At 42.2% G+C, this 15,742-nt stretch overlaps 1 protein-coding gene across 1 annotated transcript in view; it reads left to right on the top strand.

Moving 5' to 3' along the window:
• The window catches only part of LOC117384111 (raftlin), a 131,447-nt gene extending 116,035 nt beyond the window's left edge, over nt 1–15,412 (top strand). The window contains exons 8-11 of the mRNA XM_055228109.1: nt 3,030–3,142; nt 5,427–5,530; nt 8,164–8,239; nt 9,227–15,412. Coding sequence (XP_055084084.1) covers nt 3,030–3,142; nt 5,427–5,530; nt 8,164–8,239; nt 9,227–9,649 — 716 coding nt within the window. The 3' untranslated portion in view covers nt 9,650–15,412. The remainder of the gene's footprint in view (nt 1–3,029; nt 3,143–5,426; nt 5,531–8,163; nt 8,240–9,226) is intronic.
• The last annotated feature ends 330 nt before the right edge of the window (nt 15,413–15,742 follow it).

Genomic DNA, 15,742 nt, shown 5'->3' with positions numbered 1-15,742 from the left:
ACAATAAAACACTTTATATATAATTAGATGCAGACAAAACGTAGTGGACTTATTTTGAGTTCAAGAGCTGCTTATGCAATATATCTGTACTGAGGCAAGACACATTTTGCTTGCAGCCATTTTAAATATTTGCGTCTCTTTTTGGAATGAATTGTTACGTATCCAGTGGCCCGTGAGCCTCCAGTCTGCAGCCCACATGGAGCACCAGTTTCCTTCTTATGCTAATGCCATACTTGACGTCTGATTGGACTTAACTGTGCGTGTCGCTCTGAGTCTCTGTAGTCTAAACACAATCAGGATTTATGATCTCTACACAGGAGAATGAGGAGTGCAGCTCTGTGTTACCATAAGCAGATATTAATATGACGGCACCATAAAACCACACGTCACTTTAAAGAAGACGTATTACACCCTTTACGTATTTATTATTACAAGAGGGGGTGTTATGCAAAATCGACTTTTTGGAGCTTTCTACTATGTTATATTCAAAAACATGCCTGGAGAAGTTGTATATATCATCCATGCATGTTTGAATAATCTTGTAGTCTCTCTCAGGCCCTATTTGACCCCTCCTTATGGTTAGCAGTGCGATTCCAGGCCTCTTTTACCAGACTTAGCTCATAAGCTTAAAAGCATGATACAAAACAATGCGCTACAACTTCACAAACCTGATGCGATGTGCAGTAGTTTCATTAGCGGTATGCAGGCTGATTGTGGTGTGATCTCGCTCTAAAGGAGGAGTGACTTAGCTTGAAGAGTGAAGAGGGGGGGGGGGTCTCAGAGCGTCAAAAACGAAAGTGGAACTTGAAACTCAAATGTGTTAGCGATTAATACCCTGTAGAATACACTTTTATGCTATACCCCCTCTTTAAACTGTAACATGTGTACATCATCATTTTACATTTTGTTCATTGTAAACCACAATGTTGATCTAAAATGACTTAATAACCAAGACAGGACCATAACAAAAGATGAAGTTTAAATCTGTCAACTGGACTAATCGTTGTAGGAGTGAAGACATTTCGCTGCTCATCCAAGTCTTCAGTTTTGGTCAGATTGCTGGTGGACAATGATTTATGTCGATCGAATGAGCAGCAAAACGTCTTCACTCCTACGATTTGTCCAGTTGACTGATTTAAACTTCATCTTTTGCTATGGATCAGACCTGGACGACTGAGGGATTACACAGACATCAAAACAGGACCATTGTCTTCCTGTTCCAAACTGCAGCATTGATAAGCTCATTGTCTTCAAACTGGAATTTCATGTATAAGCAGCAGATTTTCATGAATACAGTTTGTATTGTTGAAAAAAATGTCTGTTTGACATTTCTGACTGTAATGTAAAAGCCTCTGGTGCCCTGCCTTTGGATGACCTCCATTGTAAATCATGAGCTGTGAGTTCTGTCAGTGTGGCTCCATGTTTAAACTATGTCCACAGAGGGGACGGGGCCATCACCTCTACTATGGGATCGTCCACAGAGGGGGCGGGGTCAAGACCTTTACTATGGGACGGGAGCTATAGATGTGTGAGCTTCACTTATAAAACTCTAAAACAAGCTGCTATTGTTGTAGCATTCACTCCTTAGCGTGCCAGGAGAAGGTACCTGGGGCGTTTTCTGCTAGTAACCTTAACATTTGGTATTCTCATAAATCATGAATACGTGTTTCTTACACCGTCTGTTCATCTGTAAATGTGAAATACCAAGGATAATAGGATACCAGGTGATAAGGCATAACATAAATCTTTAAACACCTATTCCGAGAACTAGCAACCCACTTTTCCTTCCGTTTGTGTTGCCTGACCTTGATTCTGAGCCATGAGATGTTTAACTGAGGAGTCCAAGTCATGAAGTTTGAGCCCAAGCCCAAAGTCAAGTCATTATCAGAGTCAGAGGGTCTTTCCACATCCTGGTAGACCCAATCCCAATTCTCTTTTCTAGCTCTACCCCTTTCCCCTTAGCTCTAGCCCTACCTCTTCCCCTACCCCTTTGTCTCTTCTGAATGCGCAAAACAAAGAGGAAGAGGTAAGACAAAGGGCTGAGGGTTAGAATTGGGATTGGGCCTTTCTCTTTGGGCCTTTCTGTGAACCCTCATACTTCAAACCATCATATATAAATACATTCATCATTTTTAAGTTTAGTCCTTAAGCCCAGACCTCAAGTTGAGTTACGAGTCACTGCTCTCACAAACTAGTAGATTTTGCTTTCACGTTAAAACAGCAGACGAAAAACATACGTGCTCGGTGGAGAGGCTGTAGTTTGTCATCGGTGCTGATCTAAAACTAGTGTGTAAATATCCAAACTGTCATAGTGACTGACGGGGAGAAAAAAGATTCAGACTCAGGTGAAAGTTTGAACAAAGTTTATTTACAGACACGGAAATGTGAATGAAGGTAGATAGAGCAGACGGTTGAGAGCGGTGTCGTACGCAGGTCGTGGGTCTCAGGGTCAGAGGCTGAGGTGTTCGTACCGGTCGTGGAGAGCTGGGTCGGAGGCGGAGGTGCAGAGTGGTTCCAAGGAGTGGGATCTGGCGAAGAATGAGAAATAACTGAGCTGAGTACTGAGATCATCAACGCGAAACTAGACAGAGCCGTGCAGAACAGTTCCACGGTGGATACACGGACGATCTGGTGCTGAGTGTCGGATCCTCAGTCCTTTCGTTCTCACAGGTGCAGTTTGATTGATGATGCGTTGCAGGTGTGTGTGGGAGGAACCAGAATCTCCGCCCAGATCCAGCCGAAACACAGAAGGGAGGGGGAAGGACGCAGGGCAGACTGGGAACTTGACACAAACACATGTCTATTGATATTTGCCTGGCTGTTTTTTTTTTGTCGTTTCGATCTTTGAGAATCGAATCAGGACACCTCAGTCATAGTTCTGGGTTTACTTGCATTTTGAGATTTCAGTTAGGACCAGACCAGTTATGCAGTATTTGTGGCGTGACTGTAAACGTAGTGCTCCATGTGTTCAGTGCCTAAGCCCGCTACTTTGTCCTCTCTGTCTCACTCATCCCCTGGTGTCTCCTCAGATCTTCAGTCCAGAACTTTGGAGAGCGTGTTCATCTTCCAGGAACCCGCAGAAGCCGAGGCCAGTGCCCAGGCCTATGACGCCATCGTGGTGGAACAGTGGACTGTCATTCATGTGAGTGTCATGGAAGAAACGTATGATTTGTGTAAAAAGTACGTGTGGAAAAGTTACTAACAGGTAGAAGTGGTGGATAGAGTAAGTATCATAGGACTGCCCCGTAAAAAGACACAGGCAGGAATCGGCTGTTAATACATCATTTGGGCTCTGCAATTTTCCAACTCACTGGACTTGTTTCTTATATTAAGTCATTTTAGAGGAATATTGCAATTTAAAATGTTCAAATTATAACATAATGATCCACAGGTGTCATAGATTATAACTATATAGCAGACAAAAGCACAAAATGTCTTCTTTAAAAAGCTTTTATCAGACAGAGAAGTGAAGCGAAGCCATTTCATCCCAGAGCATTACGCAGTCACATCAGGCTCTTTCCTCTTATATAATTAGATTTTTGTGCTGATTTTGTCACAAAGTGCTGCTTTTAGAATATAGAAAAAGAAGGTCGCTCTACAATAATCAGACTTATTGAATCAACGTTGGTGCCAGATGGTGGTGTGTCTAATTGACGCAGATTCTGGCAGTATCTTTATGGACCTTTAAAGGACCACCTATTGCTTTTGCTAACTCAATTTTCAATTCAGTTTTGTGTTTTTTTTTTTTTTTTTTATAGCAAAAAAATCACAAGAGCATTCACCTCGCAGGACTTAACAAAAAAAGTGGATTTAACTAACAGAAAGTTTGAAAAAAAACGTGAAACAGACTAGCAGAGTGAACGACATTCACAGGAAACAAGGAAATAGGAAATGTTCCACAGCGCCCCCTGTCCTTCGACCAAAAAAAACATGACTCACTGCATATTAGGGTTGTCAAAAGTATCAAAAATCAGATACTACTCATTTGAACTGATAACGATACTGAAGAAATCACATAAACTGGTTACATTTAAACATTTCTTGACAGTTTTAACTTGAGTTTTTAGCGTGAGACCACATGCTAAAATAAGCAAACACTATTATTTATTTAGTATCGAGATCAAGTTTGACGTTTTAGTATCGTGACAACACTACTGCACATCTCTATTCCCTGTTCACGAATAACAAAAAGTACAGAGACAGTGGATATGTGGAGTGCGAGCTAGCTAGCATGTCTTTCTTTCAGCAGAACGGACCACGTGTGCGTGTTAGCATTCTTTCCAAACCGTCCTGCTCCTCTGGACTGGGGACAATCATGGAGGCACATAAGTCTGGTCACACTCAGACAAGCTCCAACCATGTTCCATTCAATTACACAGATATCATCTCCCACCTGCAGCACACACAGCGACCACAGGGAAAGAGCGAACGCTAACCGACTCAGCGCGGAGACGGCGGGTCGAGGTATTCTGGATCCCAAACAATAAAGAGAGAGGGAGAGAGTTTAGCAAAATCTAGTATTATGGTTGTCAAAAGTATCAAAAATCGGATACTTATCGATACTAAAACTTACTATAGAAACTAGATTCTCATTTGAGCAGGTATTAAAACGAAAAAAGGGCAGAAATGAACCTTTCCTGAATAGTTTTACAATGATCTTGAGCTGTATCAGAACAAGTATAAGACACATAGACCAGTATACGCCACCGTGGAATCTACTTAGACGACTGAGGGATTACACAGACAGGTAATATAAAAGAAAGTACTATGATTTAATGTTTAAAATCACACTCTATTGTCTAAATAAAGAGTGTTTTTTATCATCATCACGGTATCGGAATCAGTGTTAAGTATCGAGTTTATTCCTTAGCATCGAAATTTTAGTATCATGACATCTACTACACATCGATTTGACCAAAAATGATGTTCTGCAATTCAACGTATCTTATCTCCATGGAAACGAGCAGGCGCTAGCGAGCTACAGGTCGGATCAGTTGAGTCGGAAGCAAGAACACTGTTTTTATGTCACTTACGGCTTCACTTCTCCGTCTGAAAAAGCTGTGAAAATATAACCATTTGTGAGAGAACAGGGCTAATTTTTAAATGCCAACTTCCTTCTTACTCTGAAAATCAGGTATCACAGCTCTGCGATGGCAAAGGGATTAGCAACGGTGAAGAAGGGGAGATGGAGAGGCTGAGGAGGCTGATGTTTTTGCCGCTGTGGTGCACAATTTGCGTCGTAACATTTGAATGAGTTGTTGTGTGTGATAGGTTAAACTAAAACAGAGCGAAATCAGAGTTAAAAGCGATTCGACGGTTTTGCTTCCACATTGAAAACTACAAAATGATTAACTTTATAGCTGACCCTTGAACTCCCTGCTGACACATGACCTCCGTGTTGACCTCTGCCCTCTCTCTCTCCTCAGGGGCTCCAGGTGAAGGCGGATTACGTCCCTCTGCTCCAGTCCTTGGCCTCATTTGGCTGGAGACTCACCTGTGTGCTGCCCACCCCCGTCATCAGGACCAACAGGTACTACCCACAATGCACTGGGCTGATCTTACCGTGGGTCTATTCAAATATCTGGATAGGGTGTTGCTAGCTTAAAGGCTAAACTGGCACCAGGTACAAATATAGCACTCAAACTATTGATATGCAGTTCTGTCCTCTGCTTATTTTATTGTCATACGAGCGCCCTCTCCTGGTCTTAGAGGGAAATGCTTGTAGGATCAAATGCGAAGGACAATATCGGGACAGTAAAGTGTACCTTATGTACCTTATGTATTGATACTTTGCAGTGACATCAAACTGGCGGGTGTTCTACATGTATCTCTATGGTAGAATGTCCTGCAGTTAACGTCGATACTCAGTGCACACGTTAGCAAATACGCTTTCTTTTAATTGTCTGAAAACTCAAGAAAAAATACACAATGGATTTAAACAACACATTTTCAGGAGCCTGTGATCAATGTTGTGTTCATGGTCTTGTCTTAGATGTTTGATTTTCAACAAAAAGGTGAGAGTGACTAACTGAAAAACTGTTGGCTAATGCTCGCTAACTTGTGATTGTAATTTTATGTGTGACTTTAACAGCACAAATTGTCTCACCTGTTCCAGCTGAGTCAGTTCTTTCTGGTAGACTGTGGTAAAATTAAACTCAGATTAAAGCAAAACACAGCCTCAGACAGATTAGTGCCTGCAGTTAGCATCACATCTATGGTGACCAGACGTCCTCATTTTCCCATATCCTCATTTTGTGATTAAAAAAGCATCTCGGAGGAATTTCTGAAATAAAACTCAAAGTCTGGGATGCTGTCTTCTTTCTGTCTCAGGACAAACCCCCGTCTCAGATAAAGAGTTTTTTGAGAATGACTTCAGTGAGATTTATCTTTGGCAGGTGCATTCATTAATGAGTGTGTTTCAGTCACACATTCAAGACATGGAAAGGCAAAACAACTCCACTGTGGAAGTGATGAGCATTCTAAACTGTGTCCACTGCATCGTCCCTGAACGCATGCCAAGCAACTTTGTCCCTCTAAAAGTCAGAGCACTACTGTTCCAACAGCAGCAGAATGGATTTGGTAAAAGATGGGACCATTTCAGAGCTTAAGTCCAGGGACTTTACAGTTAATTTTCTGAATGTCTGGACAAATGGATGGCACCCATGGATGAGTTCTCTTCTTTCATACGGATGAGTCTTAAGGAGATGTCTGACTGGAGTAATGTAGAGGGCTGTGTCCAGTCCAAGTTCAATGAAAACACAGATGAACGCTTTACTGGCCACCAAGCATAGGAGAAATGGGTCGAATATTTTGCAAGATCCAAAAGCACTGAATGTCAAGAATGCAGTTTTTGTTTTTTTGTTTTTTTGTCTCGCTGATGCAAAGCCATTGGACAAAGGAAAGGAACCAATTGACTGAGACTTGTTTACACAGTACAACTTTAAGCACATGTCCTGCAAAGACTTTGATTCTTATTTCATTAATGACCTGCTGAAAATGATACATTCTTGACCAATTAGACAGACAATCAAGATGTTTTTGTTGTTGCTCTTGTTGTTTTTTCACACTGCAGAGCATCTTAGACTTTATACATAAGTTAACAATGATTGGTGCTGTATTGTTGCCGTTGAAATGTTAAGCAGTTGAAATTAACGCTTAATAGAAATAAGCTAAAGTTAAAAATAGTCTGCTTTCATTCGATGTGTCCTCTTTTTTCACCATCACCGTTCGGTCACCCAAATCACACCCCCAGGAAATGACATCAGCTGCAAAGTATCAATTGGTGTCATGAGCAAAGTGACATGTCTTGCCTAAAGACACAAAGGCAGTGTTCAGTTCCAACGGTGGAAGCTGAACAAACCAACATTTAAGCTAGTAGGTAAACATCTGCATCCCTGTGGAACTGCAGGTGGAAGTATCAGACTGCAGTTTTATATCCTCCTTCTCTGTGTGTAATGGCCTCTCTGGAACTCTCCTCTCAGGTACAGAGCTAGTGTAAAAGTGCAGATTTGTGGAGGTGTTTGGCTCCCGCAGCCTTCATAAAACAGACAGTATCGACTGCAGCAGACAGCAGAGCAGGGCTGTGGGTCTCTTTAAGCCATGTTCCAGTACGATAGGAAGGGAGAGGCTTATCAACACCAGGGATTTTTGTCATAACAATACGGGAGAAGTAAAGCGCAGAAACACAATGGATTAACAGATTATTCACTCCCTCTTACTCATCCTCTGCATACTCTGACCCACTCCTCTGCTATATCCGACCCTCTCCTCTGCTATATCTGAACCTCTCCTCTGCATACTCTGACCCTCTCTTCTGCTATATCTGACCCTCTCTTCTGCTACATCTGACCCTTTCCTTTACATCCTCTGACCCTCTCCTCTTCATCCTCTGACCCTCTCCTCTGCATCCTCTGACCCTCTCCTCTGCTCCATCTGACCCTCTCCTCTGCTCCATCTGACCCTCTCCTCTGCTCCATCTGACCCTCTCCTCTGCTATATCTGACCCTCTCCTCTGCATCCTCTGACCCTTTCCTCTGCTCCATCTGACCCTCTCCTCTGCATCCTCTGACCCTCTTCATCCTCTGACCCTCTCCTCTTCATCCCCTGCTCCATCTGACCCTCTCCTTCATGCAGTTAACCCTCTGTTGTCTGCTCTCTCCTCAGCGACGGCAGCCTCTCCACCAAACAGATTGTATTTCTGCAGAGACCCGTCTTGAGTCGGAAGAAGAGGGACTCTAAGGTACGGCCATGTTACCCTGCCTCACAAACCGAGCTGTTCATATTTTCATAAAAAGCTGTTCTTACATGGACACCCAGCATTAAAATACATAAAATGATAAATAGTCACATAATTGATTCATTTATTTACTTTACCTCGGGAATCACTCACCCATTCATACAGCAGTGGTTCACACACATTCATAGACGAGCGGTGCGAGGCAGGTGAAGTGTCGTGACCAAGGACACGCAAACAGTGGCTGTGTAATCGCTGTAAGATACTGTTTACGCAGCAGTCCTCATCCTCTATCAAGACCTTGTTGACATTGCGCTCAGGATTCGTAATACCTCAGACTGCAGGCTACGGAGGAGAGTGAGAGGGAAGAGGGACTAATGTCTGGAGGACTAAAGACGAGAGTGAGGGGGTGAGGTCTACAGGACTAAAGGGGAGAGTGAGAGGGGAGGAGGGTCTGGGGTTATGTATAAGGAACAGTGTGATTGGTCCAACAGGTATCCACACTTCAAACTCCTCCCATGCATTGAGGTGTTTGTAATCAGAAACACCTGGTTGTAATCAGGGCAATCCTATGTGATGTCATGTAGTACTTGACATTGCAGTCGCCACTGAAGGCAGCACACAGTAAGATTTAGAATGTTTTTTGAACTTTTTTTTCTGCACTGAAATTTCCAAAACGGAGTAGGAACAGCAGACAATGTCATGTACACAGTTTAGTAGTGAAATAAAGTGTAGTGTTTAGTGCCATCTTCATCCTCGGACCCAAATTAAAACTAAGAAAACAATACAAACAGTTCACACCTAGAGAAGTGCAATGGGCTTAACTAATAACACATATCCTTACTGTAAACCACTTGAATGCGTTAGTTTCAGTGTAGTTAGCTCCTCCCTTCAGACAGTTATTAGGCAGTGACTTTCAGAACTCTGTCCACTTGACATAATAATATTTTTGACTCACTTTTCACTCCCTAACTCTAATCTTTCTCTTTCCAGAAGCTGATCTTCAAAACCAAGAGTAAATCCAACAAAAACTGCATCAAAGACTCGGCCAAAAACAAGAAGAAGGGCAAGAAGTCAGACAAAGAACCTGAGGAGGCAAAAGCAGCGGACAGGACCAACGACCAACCGGAGACAGCGGGAGGGGACACTACTGAATGTAACACAGAGCCGGCGGCAGGAGAGCCAGGGGACATGTCCAGAGAGGGGGACAGGGACGAGGATGAGGGGACACCAGCAGAAGCAGTGCAGTTGGAAACCAAAGACGTGGACAAGGAGAAGGAGGAGAAGGTGGAGAGGCAGGTGATGGGAAACGGACTGGACACTGACCCGGAGGACCAATCAACAGCCAGCAATGAGATTATTATGAAAGAGGGGCGAGTGGAAGGGGCGACCGTGACAGCAGGAAGTCAGGAGTAGAGTTTGGGTGGAGAGCGTTGGTGCCCCCTACCTCTGAAGAACCATTGGACGTTCCTGGACAGTGTTCGTATGTCAGTATCACTCTCGGTCTGTAGCGTCTGCTGTGCTGGGCCGTGACAAAGACTTGTAGCGGATTGTATGACTGCCCTAGTGCTAATGCCCTGTGTTGTGAACATTTTGCTCCTTAAACTGTGTGTGTGTGTTTTTCTTATCAAAGTAATGGTTAGGTTAACATGGCCACATCTCCTGGGATGATATCTTTTTTTTTTTTTTAATCAGGGTCTTTACCTAAAGTGGGAGTAAACACCTAAACTCCTCCCACAGCCACATTTCAAACAGCTGCTAAACAGGGCAGTGCCTGGGGAACTAAAGAAGAGAGTGAGGGGGAGGAGGGGCGGGGTTTGGAGGTATAAGGAACAGTGTGATTGGTCTAACAGGTATCTACAGTTCAAACTCCGCCCCTACAGCCCGGTGTTTTTAATCAGAAACGTGGCTTAAGGTCATTTTCACACTCCCACTATGTCGATTGTAAAAGAACTTTAGCTCTGAGAGCAGTGCATGGGGAAGTGTGAACCCACTCTGGACCACAGTAAACAGCTGGTCCAAGAGCGCTTCAAACAGGAGGTCTCAGAACGGCTCCACCCGCACCCTGGAGTGGAGCATGTGTGGTGTGAATGGGGCTGACCTAAGCAGTGTGCACTGCAGTAAAAGTGCTTGGTAAAAAGCACTCGGCGCTGCAGAGCTTCTGTTTGACACGTTTGTCTGACGATTGGATCAGCTTAATCTCAGCGACAGTCTCCTCCAGCCTCTGTCTGCGCAGGTGAGTCTGCCTCTGTCTGCGCAGTTGAGCCGTGTATTGCGTACGGTTCCAGGGAAGCAAGCGTGTGCATGTGTATTTACGAGCTGTGTCCACTTGAAGCATGTAGTCATGGAAATAAGTTCTTTGATCAGCTGATGGACTCTCGTGTGGCTGATGGTGTTTGAGGTGAATGATGTGCAGTGTATGTGAACAAGACCGACCCAAAAGTGAAGTAAACAAAAGTAAATCTAGAGCGCACTGGGGTCTAAACATGTGTGAAAATGACCTTAATTTGGGCCGAGGCACCTGATGTCACCAACTATTGGAAATGCCAGAGGTCACTGAAACCAGCAGGAAACTTAGATTTAGGTGTTTTTGACCAGAAAACTGCAGATTTGCCTAGTTTGCACTAAAGTTCCCCAAAAAATGACTAGGAACAGTAGACAGTGCTATACAAACACCACATACACAGTTTAGTAGCAAAAAAGTAGATCTAGTGTGTAGGTCAACCTTAAGTCATAGGAACCTCAACATTCCTTTGAAAACACATTTTTAAAATGAATAATTTATGGATATTAGACCACACCATTATAAGTGCTTTATATGACTGTTCTGGTGGTGGATCTGCCAACTGCTCTTCCCTATAGAGATGCTATTACTTTGTCTGGAATATTCTATCTGTCTTACATTTACTAAATAACAGGTGTTTGTATTACTCAGAAATACCTTAAAAACAGCATTCATTCTATGACTGGGGTTGCCTCACCACAGATCTGAACTGTAACTTGGCCTGGTGGTATTTCCCACTTGTCTCTATGTGTAAAGAGAAGATTAATACCATACTATGGGATATTCAAAGCAACTCCATGTCCATAGAGACAGGCAGGTGGCTGACCCTCCACCAGAGTTACATTAAATTAAATTTAAATTAAAATCTGGCCAAAACAACATCTGACACTTAAGATTTAACCGGTGTTTAATATTGCCTGTGAGTTTCAGTCATAAATACAACGTTGTCTCTAGGCCAGTGAGCCCTCCTCACAAAAGGACTGTACCTCCCCTCCCTGACAACAGAGGGAGCAGTTTGGAGCCCACAGGGAATGGAAAAGAGGTCATGCCCTCAATTAGACAATATCCCCTGTACATTTTCAGGAAGGAGGGATGGCCCAAGTGGTTTTGTTTTGCGATAGGCAATCTAAGAGCTAGAAGAGATGTTTACATGCAGATAAAAGCTGTCAACCCTGTTCTCAAAACACTTTGGATTGTGAATTAGATCATCTAACAACACAGTCAAAGTCAACAATGACTCAATTAACTGAACATTTTACAACAGACAACAAATATAGTTTCCTCATAAACAAAAACATATCCGGAGTTTTATTTTGCTTCAATCAATCTTATTTCATTAATCCTATTTATCAAATCCTCTTGCTCTCAAGAATATTTTTTTCCCAGATTTTGATGTCTAAGATAGAAATTCAGTCCCTTTCTGCTGTCAAACTGCATTCAATACAACTGCGCACCTATATTAGCATGCTAGCCTTGTTGCTTAAAAAGCTACTTTTTCCCATGGCAATTCCCACAGTTGCCAGTAGAGTGTGTGCAAACACCAAATCCAGATTTGGAAGCACATACATAGATATTATTTTATGTTCTAAAAATGAAATGCCATTAAAAAAAAAATTTTTTTTTTGTTTTTTTTGTTTAGAATATTTCTATGTGATGAGACATTTAAGATGGTCTGTGTCCCTAGATCTTGCTAAAATTGTATCTAGCATATTGTTGTGAAAAAAGAACACAGGACCCAGAACAGACCCCTGTGGAACACCCGCTCTATTTTTTTTAAAAGCACTTGACTCAGTTGCCACAGAAATTCTGTTGTCAACCTTAACTAAAATCAAATAGAGGTTTAATCCTCACTGATGTCTGTCCACTTGCCCTCAGAGAGTTTGTGGATCCTTTGTTGCCCATTCCCCATCGACTCTTCATCACAGGGACTCCACATTAAAATATTGCTGATCGAGGTGGGAGGGGTGTGGAGATGGGTAGAGGGGGGGCTGCAACAGGTGGAGTTCGCTGGCTTGATAGTGCACTGATGGATTTTGTCAGCAGGGATTCACAGTACTCTCACATCTTTACACAATAAAGCCCTGACAGCAGAGCCTGAGTGATGTCAGAGAAGGCACATGTACCGAGAAGGATCTTCATGAAGGATCATCAGTGAATGAGCTGTTAAAAAAAAAAAGAATTCAACATGACATATAACCATCACCCATAAAAAAAACCCCCAAAAACATCTATTTTGTAGCCTGCTTACACTACACCACTATTCTTAGAACTGACCCTTTGAATGGTCTCCTGAGTCCTGATTAGCCCTGGACAGACACTCCAAACATTTTGAGAATGTTTATGATCACATATGATTGGCTATTTAGTTGGAACAGTGCATGGTAGCAAACATATGTGACTTACTGGATCTTTTTACGTGTCAATGGTGCTGTAGAAAGTAGTTAATGAAAGTGTTATCATAGACGAAGGAAATTATACATCCAATTTTGACAGTACTTTGGTGATCAAAACTGGAACAAATTGTAAAACTCGCACAAAATATTACATCAAACACAAGTATCACTAAAGCAGCAGTTCTCTTGAATGAAACTGAGCTGGACAAATGGACAGCTGGACATGGATCGCCTTCACGCTCTACAATTTGATGATGTCCTAATTTCAGATGACGGGCAAGGGCCTGTATAGCTCTATGGGAGATTCACTATTTTTACAGAAATATCCTAAATAAAAATCAACAAACTGAACTTTATATATATTTTTGGGATTGACTCCACAAACCTGTCATATTAATCTTATGGCTAAAATTCTATTCAACTGACAACAATGTAATTTTGGGATTTAAATAGTGTCTGATACTGTTCTTTTGTTTATTTTGCTGGCAGAGAAGTCATTGAACTTTGTGCCAGTTTTTGTTTCGTGTGGATAGGCCGAGTAAATACAGAGATATTAACTATAATCCAAGTCAGTAAATCTGCAATGTGACAGCAAATTCCACCATACAATTCTGACCTATCTCTGGCTCAGCTTTAAAGTACATCGAGGCTAGAATATTCTGATGTCACTGGTCTCCTTTTGAAGATGAATGATGGAGGAACTGCATATGTTGAACTTTGCTGAAGACTTGGGAGGCTTTAGTCCTTGTAGTCCTCATAAGGGCCTTGTCCGGGGTCCGTTCCTAGGGTCAGATCTGACGGCTGTATTCTCAAGTGCTTTCTCTCTTGTGGATGTGAGGGTGGCGGAGGTTCGTCGTGTTCTTGTGTAGCTGTGACCAGTGTAGCCTTATCGCGCCGCCGTACCTGCCCTGGCGTCCGAGCTGCAGTGACATGCGTCCTGTGTTTGTCGGTGGTGGTTCTCTATAGTTGTGTTCTATGTTTTACACTGGAAATGTCCGCCGTGACGGTATGTGAAAAGATGTCTCCAGTCCATCCTGTGACAGTTGTTTAAATGGTCAGATAGTTCTGCTGTGGGCCCATGTTGTGCTACAGTCATGTGCATTAAAGCATTTTGGTCACTACCGGATTTGTATCAAACGCTGTCGTGATGGTATTTAATCTTGTGTTTTAGCCGCGGGGCTCCGTAAATGTTCATCATTCCATTCAGCAGCGTGGATAAACGTTCCATGTTGTCAATTAAAGCTAACTATGTCCAACGAGAATCGGTTAAAACTGGAATACCTGATTTTCATGACATTGAAGGAGGAAGTACGTATTTAAATCTGTCTAACTTGTCCCGAGCTTTCACAAACCCTTTAGCATGTAGTTTATATCCCCATTCATTCATTTTTGGATATTTTTACAGTATAGACTTTGGAGGAAAACACAAAATGTATTCAAAACCGTCAGCTAGCCACCCGAGCTTTCATTTCATAATCACCTGATTGCAGCAAAGTTCAGTTGTTGTTTTTGTAACACAACAAAATGAACCTTACCAGATGCTGTAAGTACATCTAAAAATGAAATGAACTGATTCTCTTTGGAAATGCAGCAGCGAGCTAGCTTTGATTGACATGGAACGCTAACTGCGATGAAAACGTATTCATCAGGGAGTCCGTCTTAGCTACATAACGTTTTACTGTTATGGAGGCCATTTTGAGGACTCAAAATGAATTTAAATGAATGGTTAATTACTATGGCAACAGTTTTTCACCACGCTAACATAGCCTATTTACCGCAGCTAACCTCCAGCAGGAAATCTGGGCAGTTAGCCACATTTTGCATTGAAGCCAAGGTGCATCAGCATGAATTGCAAATGAGGTAGTGACAAAACTTTTTTCTTTTTTTTTTTTTTTTTTTATGTTGCCATGCTAATAAGTGCTATTATGCTAACATGTGACCTAGTGTGAGGTCATTACTGCTGGTTGCTCTGGGGTTAGCAGATGGACTCTTGTACGAGCACACGACTATAACCACTGAAGACCTGCATTGCATTCATCACAGCATAACCGCACAAGTCCTTTTTTTTTTTGGCAAAATTGAGTTTCTGTCTCATTCGTGTCGTTTGCTCCAGATGGATTTTCAAACAAAACAAAAAATAAAAGACTATGCTACGAGGCTAACCGTATCTGTGCTGTTATATTTCACATTCAAAAACATGATGTAGCCTTACCTCACGCTGTTATTTTGGCGGCTGCACTGTCTAAAATCGGAATAATCACCGTCATAAACACATTTTACATTTCAAAATGACTTTAACCCCGTCGTGTCTGCTCAGAGCTAACGCTTCACACAGCCAGAATCTCGTGCTTGTGTCCGGGTTATCTGTGAGGTCAGTGTGCGTCACCTCGGCCGCCATCTTGAATGTTCCATATGTGACCACGTGCTCTTCACGCGTTTAGCAGCAGGCCTATATTTTTGCTTGTATAATTTATATTCATTACATTTCCACACTGTTTCTGTTTGCATCATCTGTACAATTTGTATATTAAAATGATTTATATTTAATGTGTGAGTGTATTCTGTGTTTTATTGTGAGGTGTACAAGTGGGTCACTGAATACTTAAAGACAGAGTATTGCGTTATTGTTTTGAAAATGGTATATTCAGTGAAAACAAAGTATGGTAGCACTTATTAGGTACTTACGGTGGTACTTAGAATCAGAATCAGAAGACTTTTATTGCCATAGTCTGTGAACACAGTTCACAAACTAGGAACTTGCTTCGGTGAAAAAGTGCAACATAAACACACTGAATAAATACAAATACAAATAAGGGCATGCACAAAGTTAAA

The sequence above is a fragment of the Periophthalmus magnuspinnatus genome, chromosome 16, assembly GCF_009829125.3.
Source record: "Periophthalmus magnuspinnatus isolate fPerMag1 chromosome 16, fPerMag1.2.pri, whole genome shotgun sequence".
Lineage (NCBI taxonomy): Eukaryota > Metazoa > Chordata > Actinopteri > Gobiiformes > Gobiidae > Periophthalmus > Periophthalmus magnuspinnatus.
Note: the sequence above shows the minus strand (reverse complement) of the source record. Positions and strands in the feature narration are given on the sequence as shown.